General features: G+C 37.5%; 2 protein-coding genes across 2 annotated transcripts; both read right to left on the bottom strand.

Moving 5' to 3' along the window:
- Positions 1–6,744: 6,744 nt before the first annotated feature.
- On the bottom strand, positions 6,745–7,797 carry LOC143595986 (uncharacterized). Its single transcript, XM_077074868.1, has 2 exons — positions 7,237–7,797; positions 6,745–7,164 (listed from the first exon to the last, which is right to left on the bottom strand). The coding sequence occupies exons 1-2, from the start codon at positions 7,795–7,797 to the stop codon at positions 6,745–6,747; spliced, it is 981 nt and encodes a 326-aa protein (XP_076930983.1).
- Positions 7,798–7,929: 132 nt separating this feature from the next.
- LOC143595988 (uncharacterized) lies at positions 7,930–8,797 on the bottom strand. The gene is made up of 2 exons (XM_077074870.1): positions 8,514–8,797; positions 7,930–8,450 (listed from the first exon to the last, which is right to left on the bottom strand). The coding sequence occupies exons 1-2, from the start codon at positions 8,629–8,631 to the stop codon at positions 7,930–7,932; spliced, it is 639 nt and encodes a 212-aa protein (XP_076930985.1). The 5' UTR covers positions 8,632–8,797.
- Between the last annotated feature and the right edge of the window lie 6,191 nt (positions 8,798–14,988).

Here is a 14,988-nt window from a genome sequence, read left to right as displayed (position 1 = left end):
GATGAAGAAGAATAGGTCTGCTAAGTTCTGGAAATTTTTCTCTAAAAATATCTTCTTAATATTTATATATATATAAGATACTAGAAGGGGTGGGCTGTCCCCTTTTGCGACCGCAAGTATGTAAGGGCCCATTGGGCCTCTTTTTGGCCCAATGGTGCCTCGGTTTTCGTGCCACACGTAAAATTCGGTCCAAAATTTAGTTCGGGTTCGGTTTTTCGCAAGAAAACTAGTTCGAGTGCGAAAACCAGCGCGAAAACGAGTGTTTTTCAGCTTATTTTTGTAAAATAAGAAAAACGTACTGACTCGTTGTAAAATTCCAAAATATTTTCACGGATTGCTTAGAACATGTCATATAAGTGTTTTATAAATCTTTTTCGGCTTAACGGATGCTACAATGCTCGTTTTGATATTAACGATTGCGTTTAAGCTTATAGCGTATCGATAAACGAAACCTTTTTCGTTTAAAGAGTTTTAAACGTACTGGGGCCTAAATATCAATATGTTAGCCTCTATAACATATATATAACTCGTATATGACCCCTCAGTATGTATACGGGTCATAATTAGTATCGGTCGGTTACTCGTTTAAGCACTACGAATTAACCGATTTATCGTTTACTTGTTACGTAATGAATATAGTGTACCTCGTTTTATCGCGAATGTCACACCGTTACCGGTAGCCCTACTTTCGTCTTGGATTTACTCATAAACGCAGTTCTAAATATCAGAGTTAATTAAAACATTCGCGGAATATAAAAGCTTTCATAAAACATTTCATAACAAAACACGTCTTGTCTTAAAACATCATTTTGTCTTTCAAAATAAACGAAACATTAAACTTAAACGTCTTGAGTCTTCCGATGCCAGCCTCTTATTTGGTGCCACGTGTCTCCTCAAGCGAGCTGCCTCATCCTACTCACCTGCGTGCATACTAAAAGTCAGCTACGCTGAGTGAGTTCTAGTTAATCACATAATCATACAATACCTTCTTACATTTCATACTTAACCTCTTAACTTTCTTTCATACACACATAATTGCATACACTTTCATTCTTACCTTCATACTTTCTTTACATACATAATCATACGTTTTAAAGAGCCTTTCGCCCTATAACCTCACAGATATTATAAGGGTCTTGTCCCTAACATCACAGATATTATAAGGGTATGGTCCCTAACATCACAGATATTATAAGGGTCTGGTCCCTAACATCACAGATATTATAAGGGTCTGGTCCCTAACATCACAGATATTATAAGGGTCTGGTCCCTCTTTCCTCGAATATTAGTAGGGTTCGGTTCCCTAGTTCTCGAATATTAGTAGGGTTCGATTCCCTCTTCGTTACCATACAACCATACATCATACCTCGAGTATTATTAGGGCCCGGTACCCTCTTCGTAACCATACAACCATCCTTTCATTCTTTTATTAACTTTATCACATTCATACACATAAGCATACATATCATACTTACCTTATACTTAGCGTTACAACCTGACAGTACGTGCAATATCCGAAGATCGTTCACGTACCGTCAAGCCATCATTCATACATATCACATCATTCACATAAGGCATACACTTATCTCTTAGGATAAGCGTATTAACAAACATATCGAGTATGCACACAGCCCCGAAAACATAACACATAATTGGGGCTAGAAACTCACCTGAACTCTGCCTCTTCCTCCGATAGTTGTAAATCCCTTCTTTAACTGAGCTCGGCTGACTGTATAAGTTACACGTATCAATACTCGCCTGATCTAATCTGGTGGCCTAGTATTAGCTTACTTTTACTTATCGTTTATAATTTATTTTCTAATCGAACTCGACTTTAGGCGAAGTTAAACCTTAGGCGAACTTAGCTTCAGGCGAAGTTAAACCTTAGGCGAACTTAGCTTTAGGCGAAGTTAAACCTTAGGCGAACTTAGCTTTAGGCGAAGTTAACCCTTAGGCGAACTTAGCTTTAGGCGAAGTTAACCCTTAGGCGAACTTAGCTTTTAGGCGAAGTTGTCATCAGGCGAACTTAGCTTGCAGGCGAAGTTCATCAAGCGAACTTAGCTTGCAGGCGAAGTTGTCGGCTGCAGCTACTGTTCGTCCTTAATCATCTTCGTTTCTTAACCAAATAACTCGATTTAGGTATCCACGTAATCCTCTGACCAGCGCCTACAAACCCCAACCATCAAATCGGCCTAACATCGATGTTTAAGGGGTGCGATTTAGGCATATAGGTTACGGGTTCTTTTAGGTTAACAATTAACCTATCAAATGCTAATCAATTCCAGTAATATTTGTTGTTTTAGGTTCGTTTATAACAAACTAACACAGATCTATGATTTCCCAAATCAAACCGAACCTATACGAACGATTTCTAACTATAAACGTACCTTGAACGAGTCGAACTATGAACCCGGTTAAGCCTTGATGTTGTTTTGGCCGTCACGACGTTCCAGCACCAACAAGCTCGGGTTTTCTCCTTCGGATCTTGGTTCGGGTTATAAGATGGTGTTGTGTGTGTTTTGGTGGTGTATGGAATATGTGAGAATGAGGATTAAATGGTGATTAATGGTATTTATATTTAGGGATCATGGGGTTAAGCCCATGGACTCTCCTTCCTTCTTTCATAACCCAAGTCCATAACCCATATCCATTACCCAACACTAGCCCGACCCATACCAACTCCTACTCTATTTATTTATTTCCCGATAACCCGAGTAAACTTTCCCTCTATTATTAAGTAATACAATTAATATTATTTTGGAAATTTCGGGATGTTACAAGTCTTCCCTCCTTAAAGAGGTTTCGTCCCCGAAATCTAACTTACTCCTTATAAAAGGAAAACTTCTTATATTTACACACTTTATTGAATCGCCTTTGCTTTCTGAGTTATCCTTCTTACTCCCGACTTTGCAGCCATCGAATGGTGGTCATGTGTTTTAGCTATTTAAGGTAGCTTGTCCATGAGGCTCTCGATGTCTCAAGTCTCGTCTCGTCTTTCCAAGGGCTTCCTTTGATGCTTTTGTGACAATTTGGCAACTCTCTTAGCATATCTGACTACAAGCTCCAAGCGTGACTTCTTAATTACTTTTTGCAGTTGGAGTCATGTTGTTTTCGTATATCGCTCTGCCTCAGATTCTTCTCGTGTCCGCCTCTTTTGTAACAGTCATCTATCTTATCTCTAAGGAAACACAAATGTTATCACTCTAGGAATTATTTAGCACGTGATTCGTAAGGTAAGTAGTTAATGACGTTGATCAAGTGTAATTAACTATTTGCGTTACTCCTCAGGTTCTACATACTTCCCTTCATGATTTCACTTGTGCTTGTTTATACTCTTAAACAGTTAATCAGTTAAGATCAATTAATACTATCCCTAACCTGCACTCATTCTTCATTTAGCAAATAAGCCAACATTAACATACACCATTTACCATACACTTTACCTTTACTGAGCTTGCTTGAGTGACACATGGCTATCTTGAACTGGCATCTTCTTTCTTTCTCATTTTAAATCTCATTCTCTGTTCGAGTCTAAGCATGTAGGATGCTTAAATCTCTCGAACTTATGCTCTGATACCAACTTGTAAGGCCCCGTTACCGGTAGCCCTACTTTCGTGTTGGATTTACTCATAAACGCATTTCTAAATATCAGAGTTAATTAAAACATTCACGGAATATAAAAGCTTTCATAAAACATTTCATAACAAAACACGTCTTGTCTTAAAACATCATTTTGTCTTTCAAAATAAACGAAACATTAAACTTAAACGTCTTGAGTCTTCCGATGCCAGCCTCTTATTTGGTGCCACGTGTCTCCTCAAGCGAGCTGCCTCATCCTACTCACCTGCGTGCATACTAAAAGTCAGCTACGCTGAGTGAGTTCTAGTTAATCACATAATCATACAATACCTTCTTACATTTCATACTTAACCTCTTAACTTTCTTTCATACACACATAATTGCATACACTTTCATTCTTACCTTCATACTTTCTTTACGTACATAATCATACGTTTTAAAGAGCCTTTCGCCCTATAACCTCACAGATATTATAATGGTCTGGTCCCTAACATCACAGATATTATAAGGGTCTAGTCCCTAACATCACAGATATTATAAGGGTCTGGTCCCTAACATCACAGATATTATAAGAGTCTGGTCCCTAACATCACAGATATTATAAGGGTCTGGTCCCTAACATCACAGATATTATAAGGGTCTGGTCCCTAACATCACAGATATTATAAGGGTCTGGTCCCTCTTTCCTCGAATATTAGTAGGGTTCGGTTCCCTAGTTCTCGAATATTAGTAGGGTTCGATTCCCTCTTCGTTACCATACAACCATACATCATACCTCGAGTATTATTAGGGCCCGGTACCCTCTTCGTAACCATACAACCATCCTTTCATTCTTTTATTAACTTTATCACATTCATACACATAAGCATACATATCATACTTACCTTATACTTAGCGTTACAACCTGACAGTACGTGCAATATCCGAAGATCGTTCACGTACCGTCAAGCCATCATTCATACATATCACATCATTCACATAAGGCATACACTTATCTCTTAGGATAAGCGTATTAACAAACATATCGAGTATGCACACAGCCCCGAAAACATAACACATAATTGGGGCTAGAAACTCACCTGAACTCTGCCTCTTCCTCCGATAGTTGTAAATCCCTTCTTTAACTGAGCTCGGCTGACTGTATAAGTTACACGTATCAATACTCGCCTGATCTAATCTGGTGGCCTAGTATTAGCTTACTTTTACTTATCGTTTATAATTTATTTTCTAATCGAACTCGACTTTAGGCGAAGTTAAACCTTAGGCGAACTTAGCTTTAGGCGAAGTTAAACCTTAGGCGAACTTAGCTTTAGGCGAAGTTAAACCTTAGGCGAACTTAGCTTTAGGCGAAGTTAAACCTTAGGCGAACTTAGCTTTAGGCGAAGTTAACCCTTAGGCGAACTTAGCTTTTAGGCGAAGTTGTCATCAGGCGAACTTAGCTTTTAGGCGAAGTTGTCATCAGGCGAACTTAGCTTGCAGGCGAAGTTCATCAAGCGAACTTAGCTTGCAGGCGAAGTTGTCGGCTGCAGCTACTGTTCGTCCTTAATCATCTTCGTTTCTTAACCAAATAACTCGATTTAGGTATCCACGTAATCCTCTGACCAGCGCCTACAAACCCCAACCATCAAATCGGCCTAACATCGATGTTTAAGGGGTGAGATTTAGGCATATAGGTTACGGGTTCTTTTAGGTTAACAATTAACCTATCAAATGCTAATCAATTCCAGTTATATTTGTTGTTTTAGGTTCGTTTATAACAAACTAACACAGATCTATGATTTCCCAAATCAAACCGAACCTATACGAACGATTTCTAACTATAAACGTACCTTGAACGAGTCGAACTACGAACCCGGTAAGCCTTGATGTTGTTTTGGTCCGTCACGACGTTCCAGCACCAACAAGCTCGGGTTTTCGCCTTCGGATCTTGGTTCGGGTTATAAGATGGTGTTGTGTGTGTTTTGGTGGTGTATGGAATATGTGAGAATGAGGATTAAATGGTGATTAATGGTATTTATATTTAGGGATCATGGGCTTAAGCCCATGGACTCTCCTTCCTTCTTTCATAACCCAAGTCCATAACCCATATCCATTACCCAACACTAGCCCGACCCATACCAACTCCTACTCTATTTATTTATTTCCCGATAACCCGAGTAAACTTTCCCTCTATTATTAAGTAATACAATTAATATTATTTTGGAAATTTTGGGATGTTACATGGTTTCTAGTATTGTTTGCATTTGAATTGTACTTTAATTTGACATGATTAAATCTATTGTAATGTTTGCATGATTTGCCTACATGCTACTAGTTTTAAAAGCTTTAAACACAAACTATCAAAATAGCATACAAACCATCATATCCCAAATCAAACACACATTCTGCAAGTCTTAAATTGTTTCAAACACAAACCATGATAACACACACATGGTACCAACAAGTTCAAACAAAATTCTTAAATTGTCTCAAACACACACCATCAATCTTACTCAAACACACCTTGTTAACATCATTATGGTTGACTTGGTGCCCTGCAAGTTCTGATGTTGTGTCTGTAACCTCTACATCTTCCACAACTTTTTTCATGGCCCAACCTGGTAAGTCTTCCTCATGCAGAAAACACTTCCTGAACCTCTTCAATCTTCATCTTCCTCTCCTTGCTAGCTGCCAATTTCTTCTTCTCACCTAGTTCCTTCTTCATGCTCTTCTTCGGTCTGCTAATATAAGTATGATGTTTAGGTGGAGTTATTATTGTTGGGTATTTTGAGGGTGCCCACATATCAGGGCCTGGTATGGGCCTGATTTGGTGATTATACACCTTCTTCCAAGTGTCTAACCAGTAAGCTTCATCAACCCACTTCTCCAATGGACCGACAGGCATGTTGTTTTCTATCATGTCATATAGGGCTGCCACAGCATGTTTGCATGGCATACCTGTTAAGTCTCATCTCCTGCATGTGCAAGTCCTATCCTCCACATTCACCACACATTGGCTTCTCAGACTTTTAACCTATGAACATATTTGCATATTAACAAAAGATTGGTTGTAATATCATAGTCAGGCAAATATTCATACCTGGTAAGTCACTTCATCAACCATCATAACCGTCAATTTGCTTGCTTCTGTTTGGACTTCATCCTATGCTTATGTTGCTTGCGGTGTTAATGGGCCCTTGCAGTGGCTTGCATCTTCTTCACATTCACAATCCTCATAGTCATATACTCTCTAATATACTCCAAGCATGTAATGATCGGCTTGTCTCTTGCTCCAACAAGTTGCCTGTTGAAAGATTCACAAAGGTTGTTCAGCAACATATCACTTTTTGCCCTTCCTGAAAAATGTGATCTTGACCATCTTGCTGCCGGGATCTCACTAAGCCAGAGAAACATATCAAGATTTGTTTTCTTAATCTCCTCCATTGCCATGTTGAAGTAGGGAACAGAAGTGGCTAATGCTGCCCTATAAAACAAGCCTTTATACAAATCTCCCATCCAGGTTTGCCTCAAGTTCTCATGGATGTGTCTACAAAAAAACCGATGCTCAGGCCTAGGGAAAACACTCTCAACTGATTGAATAAGTCCCTATAACAGTCAAATCACCATAATTAGTGTACATGAGTTAGCCTATTTCAAATATATGCTAAGTGTACATACCTTTTGTCGGTCACTTATGAAAGTAAAATTGGCATGATGAGGCAAGTCAAGATCATCTCCAAGGAGATCTAAGAACCATTTCCATGAGTCTGTGCATTCGGCTTCCGCTATTGCAAAGGCAACAGGATACAAGCAATTGTTACCATCCGTCCCGACAGCAGTCAAAATCTGTCCGGGGTATTTCCCTTTCATAAAACAACCATCCAACCCAAGAAGTTCTCTACCAAGCAATTTAAATCCTTTAACCAAAGCAGCATAACACACATATATCCTTCTAAATTTCCATGTTTTAAGGTTAGGGTTAGCACATGGTTCAACATTTAATTTAATGGTACTACCTGGGTTTGCTTTAAGAAGCTCATCAATATAGGATCTGAGGTGGGTGTATTGTTTGGTGTGGTCACCATCCTTCCTTTGCAAGGCTATTGTTTTAGCTCTTCGCATCTTGGATTCATAAAGTTGTACTTGATGCATATGCTGGTATTTGGCCTTTAATTCCTTGGCAGATAAGTTGGGGGTGGTTTGTAGCTCAACCTCAATCTCTTTGGCAATAGTAGACATTGTGTGCAGACCAATTGTTCTACTTCTGAGACACTCGTATTTTTTAGGAATGGCCTTCACACACCAATTATCCTCAACAGATTTTCTTGAGATGTGCATCGTCCAAGGGTTTCATATCCCTTTTTCTTACCTTCAACTTTCCTGACTTGACACATTTGGCCCCTCACCAGCAACCAAATTAGGATTGGTCCCCAAACAAATCACCCTAAACCTTAAAGGATCATTCTTCTTGATATAAAAATCTCTTCTGCCATGAAGAGCATAACTCTTAACCATCTCATTCAATGTTTCCTTTAATGGTATTAACTGACCAACAAAAATTGGACACTCATCATCATTATTCCTTTCCTTCCCCTTGAACTTTCTTAGCTGACTATTCAAAACACTCAAGCCCTCATCATCAGAGCTCTCATAGGTATCAATGCAAGGATTTAAACCATCATCATCACTAATATGATCACCTACTGCTTCTACCACATAAAAATCCACAATAGCTTTATACAACCTCATGTCAACTTCTACATCCTCCAAGGGTGTTTGAAAGGCAGCCGTATACTCAGGATCACTTTCATCTGATCGATCACTATCATAACTGTCATCATCTTCCTCCCTAGAACTATTTTCAGCACTCTCTTCATCAACACTTTCACCACCTACTTCATGGACACTTTCAGTACACACTTCATGGACACTTTCAGCACACACTTCATGGACACTTTTACTACCAGGTACAAATCCAGAATTATATACCACAATTTCAGCACCACTAGTCCTGCCATGTTCTGTAAAAATCTCAACAATGTGACTACCTATACCATCACTACCTCTAACCATATCACAAACATCTTGAAAATGATAATCTTCAATCAATGGCTTTAAACCCAAATCCAAACTGACACGCGGATGTTTGTAATGAAAACAACAAGCTGTACCACAACCATATTGTAACTTACAGAGTATTCCAACCAACAAACTTTTACAAAATTCAGAAACTTGAACTTCATCGACGTAAGTAGGGCTGTCCAAACTGCTCGTCGCTCGCCGCTCGTTCGTCGTTCGCTCGAATTTTACTCAAAAAATGCTCGTTTGATTTCGGCTCGGTTTGGAAGTGAGTCGTTCAGCTCGGTTCGGTTTAAAAGCAATCCAAGCACGAGGAAAGCCTCGCTCGGTTTGGTTTGGTTTGTTTTGCTCGAATTATTTTTTATTTACTAGTTTTATATATAAAACTTTATGTAAATGTATAAAAGTATACTATTTTTTAAAGTTTTTAAAATTTCCCTCGTTTGTGTTAAATTCAAAGTTCAAATTTAAACCATAGCTACTCGTTTTATATATGTTTTGTTGTTAACTATGAGTTTTATACATTTTAATGGTGAAAGTATAGACAATTTAGAGTTGAAAGTCTTGAATTAATGATATTTTGAAGTTTAAGAAATTTAAAATTGGAAACTTTGTACGAAATCAAGCAATAACCAAACCGAACCAAGCCGCCCGGTTTCTAAACCATACCAAGTTTAAGAATAAAGATTTCGCTCGTTTCTTTAAATTCAATCCTCTCGGTTAGGCTCGCTTTCAAACCAAACCAAGTATGAGGATGCCCACGTTCGGTTCGGTTCGGTGCATGAACAGCCCTAGACGTATGTGATCTTCCCCCCCCTTCGTATCTTCGCTGTCCCTCGGTAGCGAAATACCCTCCATGGAAAAGTTTTATGGTGAACGCATGTGAATAATTTTCACCTATAACAACCGTTCATTCAACCCGTTAACAACATACAAGAAAATAAACAAAAAGTTTGAACAAACAGTAACACCTTACCATATAAGTCGTACGGGTCACAATACTCACTGTCCGGCCTATTAGAATACGAGGTCGGCATTGCGATGTGTGCAGGTGAAGTGCGATTTTAACGGTGATCGGAAAAAGTAGGGGTTCAATGTTCGAACGGTTGGCCGATATTTGGGTTTATGGAGAAAATAGCCCTAAATCGGTGGTTTTATTGAATCAGGGGGGATAAATAGTTCAATGACGAAATTACCCTTCTACATTAACAGTCAACTGACGGCAGGAGTCAGAAGAACCCGCCGGAGAAACATAGGGGCCAAAGTTCGCAAAATCTTTTTCAGGGGTTAACCCATCCAGCGACGATATAAACCAGGGAGGCAAATTGCAGATTTCTCTTACATCATATATACAATCTAACGAGTATATAAATAAGACATAACGGGTTTGGGATCGCTAGGGTTTTAAGAAAAAAAATGTAATTAAAATATCATTAGCTTGATTATTAATTTTAATATTATTATTATATATATTAAAAGGGAGATTTAGTTCTCACAATCCTATTCAATTTTCTGTACAAGAGCACAACCACAACCACTAATGTCATTTATTTTTTTATTACTCAACATTTAGTTTATTAGTATTTGTTCTTGTTATTTTTATATTCCTTTTGCACTATCAAATGGTTTTTGTTTCGTTTATTTTACTTTATTTTTTTAACTAATTATAATATTTTAAAACTATATTTTTGAACCTTTCAATTTGGATGAGTGTCGTTTTTACATATTTTATTTATGGCTTAAATGATTGTCTAGGAGTTTACTTTCATATTTTTTATAATTCGTCTTTAAATGACTGAAACTTTTTTATGATTATTAATATCACGTCGTCACATGTGGTTTTATCAGTGTTTCGATGTTTGATACCGCACACTTAAAACATAGTTTTTTTGCTTATCAATATATGTTTACGAATTAGTGCATGTACCACTGATACCAATTGAAATCGCTTCAGCTTGCAGCTTTAGCGTGCCGGGTTTTTGGTTCTACATATGATACTTTATGTATTTTATCATTGACAAGTTTAGCTCTAATTCTGTAACCCGACACCGACTGAATTCACGTGCATTCATTGTTTAATGTTTTTACATATTTTTTATTGTCCGGTTTAACAATCCCGTTGCGAAGCACGGGCCCTAAATACTAGTTATTATTAATTATAGTTTTTATAGTATTTAAAGGCAAAAATAAATAAATACAATAACAAACCCGGGCATGGGGGATTCGAACCCGCGCCCCAGGCCGATTCAAAGCTTTAACAAACATCAGTTGGCCATCAGGCCAGCCTCTCAATTCGTTGATATGACATATCCTAAAATAAATAACCATATTATATTTGTAGCATTCATTACTTTTCAAACCGAAAATCTGACCCATTTTAAAATTTCGGTTTTGTTATATTTAAATTTATATATTTCCATTGCGTGTGTGTGTTTGTGTGTGTGTATATCCCGACTTTTGTTCCATGCATGTTAAGTTTTTGGTATTTATATTTGTCAAACCGACACATTTTGTCGTTTCAATTTATTCTTATTTTTTGTTTATCAGTAATATATTATCATCGATTTTGTACGATTATTAAAGTCTTTATTTAATCGAGCTCCAAACTAGCCGGGTATAATGTGAAAATAATCCAAAAACATATTAACTCATTTACAAATTGTAACATCCTAAATATTCTAATATTAAATAAAGAAGGTTTTGTTAAGTTGCCGTGTGTTAAACATTTGGTTAATAATTTATAAAAGAAAGGAGCATAGACTTGGATTAATTAAGATGGATTAAAGGGTAATGGGCCTTAGGTCTATGGGTTTTAAGGGATATAAATACCCCCTTAAACCATTCTGAAACCCTAACTTTCATTCCATCTTTCAAAAATCTCTACACACACTCAAGAACACACACACACCTCCATTACCATATACAAACGTCGAGAGAGGAAATGAAAGAACGAGATCAATAGAAAGTTGAACATCAATAGATCTTCAATACACAAGATAAATACAAGATCTAAAGATCATAACCATGCCAAACAAGACCAAACGAACTCATAAAGGTATGTTTTTGATATTAAAGTTTACATTTTTAATAAACGTTTGCCTTGAAACTTAAAACGAGAATAGATTGGGTATAAACAAAACATAAAGTTACAAACTTGATGTCAAAACGAACTTAACAAACCCACATCTACACGCGGCTTGTGTTAAGAAAACCCCTAACTTTAGCCTAAACATTTTTTAGCCCTAAAGGTTCAAACTTTACATTCTCACGGGTCAAATACGAACGAGCATGAGGGGGAGAGCGTTACAGCCCAGCACCGGACTATAATGAAATATTAGAGCGTTTGCGGGATTGGGATAATAGTATATTAAAGATTTGTTTGTTAAATAGTAGTAGTAGTAGTAGCAGTAGTAGCAGTAGTAGCAGTAGTAGTAGTAGTAGCAGTAGTAGTAGTAGCAGTAGTAGTAGTAGCAGTAGTAGTAGTAGCAGTAGTAGTAGTAGTATAAATGCTTAGTGGGTGACCCAACCAGTAGCCATGGGTTGTCCAAAACCTACCAGCCCAAAGCATGTACCAACAAGGAACCTGTGACCCATTTGGTGCAGACCAGCGCTCAGCTCATTGACATTGTCGATTACAGATACAAACTCAATTACACCTTGTTCGATTACAATGAGCAGCCGATTACAGTACCTGGTCTGCATACGTTGGTCAATCGCTTACATTACAGCCGATTACAAGGCTCAATCAGTTACAAGTATTACAATGCTAGATTGATTACATTGTAATCAATTGCATTGAAGACTCGGTTACAGTAAGGGATTGCCTACAGCTGCTAAATCAATTGCATTAAGGTCGCATACAATAGACATCGATTACTTTAGAGCTCAATTACAAGTGTCCCAAATCACTTGCATTGGCCGTTAATTACAACATATAGGGTCGCTTACGGTGAATCGATCACCCCAATCTCTATTACATTCGTGTCTGCTTACAATGATACTCGCTCAAAATGGAAGTCGATTACATTGGTTCGCATACACAGAACTTGATTACATTGCACTATAGCCGATTATAACCATATTCGCTTACAATGATAAGTCGCATACATGAACCACTCAAGCGCTTTTGAACACTCGCATACAATATGGTCGATTACCCATACATATCGCTTGCACCTTGAAAACTCGATTACATCGAACCTTATTGCTGAACAGATTCACTTACAAGGGATCAGTTACATTATACTTGGATCCATTTTGGACAATCGATTACCATAGGAATCGTTTACAATATAACTCGCTTACAGTGTAATCCCTAAACCCGGACCCGAACACAGCGACCCAGATGGCGAACCCAGAAACAGATGAGCCCTATACCACAAGCCCAACTAATGGTTAAGAAGGATTGGGCCTGATTGTTGGACTTGATATAATCTAATTACTTGTGGGCCTAATCCATTCTAACTAAGTTGATCCAATGCAAAATAAACCGAACTAGCCGACCTTGTCAATTTCGTTAAGTTTCATAACTAAACCCGCTATAGTTTTGTAAATTTAAAAGGGATAGTTAACCCTGTTAGAATTATAAAAACAAAATATAAATAATAAATAATTAGGGTTTAATAATCATCTTGTTAAATCTAGTTAACTACGATTAACTTGGACAGAAGGTTGGATGAATCTAATTAACAGATTCGTTATCTACTTAACTTAGCTAACCCCGTTAGCTCGATTAAGTTAATTTAACAATCTTCATTAAATAAGGAGACCCCACTAGATCAATGAGACTTAAGTGATGAGCCAGTTTATCAAGTAAGCTTAGTTAACCTCGTTAACTTATTTAACTTAATTCACTAACGTGATTAGCTATCTTAGTCAGTAAAAATTAACACATATATATGTTAACTGTTAGTCGGGCTCAAAAAAGAGAGGAATTGTTAACGGAGGAAGGTTTAGGATCCAAGTGAGTTTCTAGCCCCGCTTCCTTGTTATGTTTTTGGGGTTGTGTGGATACTCGATGTGATTGTTAATGCATTTATCCTAAGTGATAAGTGCATGCCTTATGTGATTATGTGAAAGGTAAGAATGATTTCTTGTCGGTACGTGAATGATCTTCGGATATTGCACGTACTATCAAGTATAATGCTATGTATGATATATGAATGATATGTATGTATGTTATGAATGAATGTAAGAGATAACAAGGTAGAAAGGGAACGGACCCTACTAATATCCGTGGTAGAAAAGGGACCGAGCCCTTCTAAATCTCGAGGCAGAAAGGGACTGAGCCCTAATAATACTCAAGGCAGAAATGGGACCGGACCCTAATAATATCCGAGGCAGAAAAAGTGTCTGGATGCTAATAATATCCGAGGCATAATAGAATAAAGTAAATTAGAATTTAAAATATGAAAGTATGCAAGTATGTATGTAATGTATGTTATGTGATTAACTATAACTCACACAGCGTAGCTGACTTTTAGTATGCACGCAGGTAAGTAGAATGAGGCAGCTAGCTTGAGGGGTACACGTGGCAAGCGAATAAGAGACTGGCATCGGAAGACTCGAGACGTTTATCAGATTATGTTTAATTTTGTTTATTTTGAAAGACAAGTTGTTTGTTTAAGACAAGCTTTGAATTGTTATGAAATGTATTATTAAAATTTTATATTCCGCAAATGTTTTTTATTAACTCTGATGATTAGAACAATGTTGATGAGTAAATCCAATGTCCAAATGTGAGGTACCGGTAACGGGGCCTTACACAAATATATAAAAATTCAAAAGTTCGAGGTTCGAATGGTAATTATGTATTTAATTTCCTGTTTTAAAGATTGTTTGAAACTTCAAGGGCTTAATGTGAAAATATATTTAAAATATAATAATAATAATATAAACCCCAGCCCTCACCTAGCCCCACGTTTTTCCGGCCACAGTTCTCCGGTGACCGAACCGGCTCCGGCAACACCCAAAACGCATTCAAACTCATTTTAAAACACAATTGAATGCTTGTAAATTCGTTAGACTATAACGAAAAACAATAATAACTCGTAATAGCATGTAATTACACTCGAATAAAAGTCATTAACGGCCGAAAAATAACCAAGAAATCATTAACGATCATTTAACCTTAAACGACCCAATTAACACTATAAATAGAACCAACTCGTTCATCTATACTCGCTCGCACCTTCATCTCCATCTAATATACTCTCTGTAACCTATAAGTGGTTCGTTTTATTCCGACTCCGGCCAACCATGGTTCTCCGTCAATTCGTTACAATACAAGGTAGTTGTTATATCAATTGTTATAGTTTCTAGCCGAATAACAAAACCCCTAACAGTGTTTAC

Source organism: Bidens hawaiensis, unplaced genomic scaffold (genome assembly GCF_021521415.1).
Source record: "Bidens hawaiensis isolate Kalapana, Puna unplaced genomic scaffold, B.hawaiensis_p1.1 tig00045930_1, whole genome shotgun sequence".
Classification (NCBI taxonomy): domain Eukaryota; kingdom Viridiplantae; phylum Streptophyta; class Magnoliopsida; order Asterales; family Asteraceae; genus Bidens; species Bidens hawaiensis.
This window is presented reverse-complemented; position numbering and strand designations above follow the sequence as displayed.

Bases quoted from the DNA above. Each gene is read 5' to 3' on its own strand.
- LOC143595986 (XM_077074868.1), bottom strand. From the start codon at position 7,797: ATGTCTACTATTGCCAAAGAGATTGAGGTTGAGCTACAAACCACCCCC. The intron at 7,165-7,236 runs GTATGTACACTT...TGACTGTTATAG, and splicing joins TCATAAGTGACCGACAAAAG to GGACTTATTCAATCAGTTGA.
- LOC143595988 (XM_077074870.1), bottom strand. From the start codon at position 8,631: ATGGTTAGAGGTAGTGATGGTATAGGTAGTCACATTGTTGAGATTTTT. The intron at 8,451-8,513 runs GTGTCCATGAAG...TCCATGAAGTAG, and splicing joins ATTTGTACCTGGTAGTAAAA to GTGGTGAAAGTGTTGATGAA.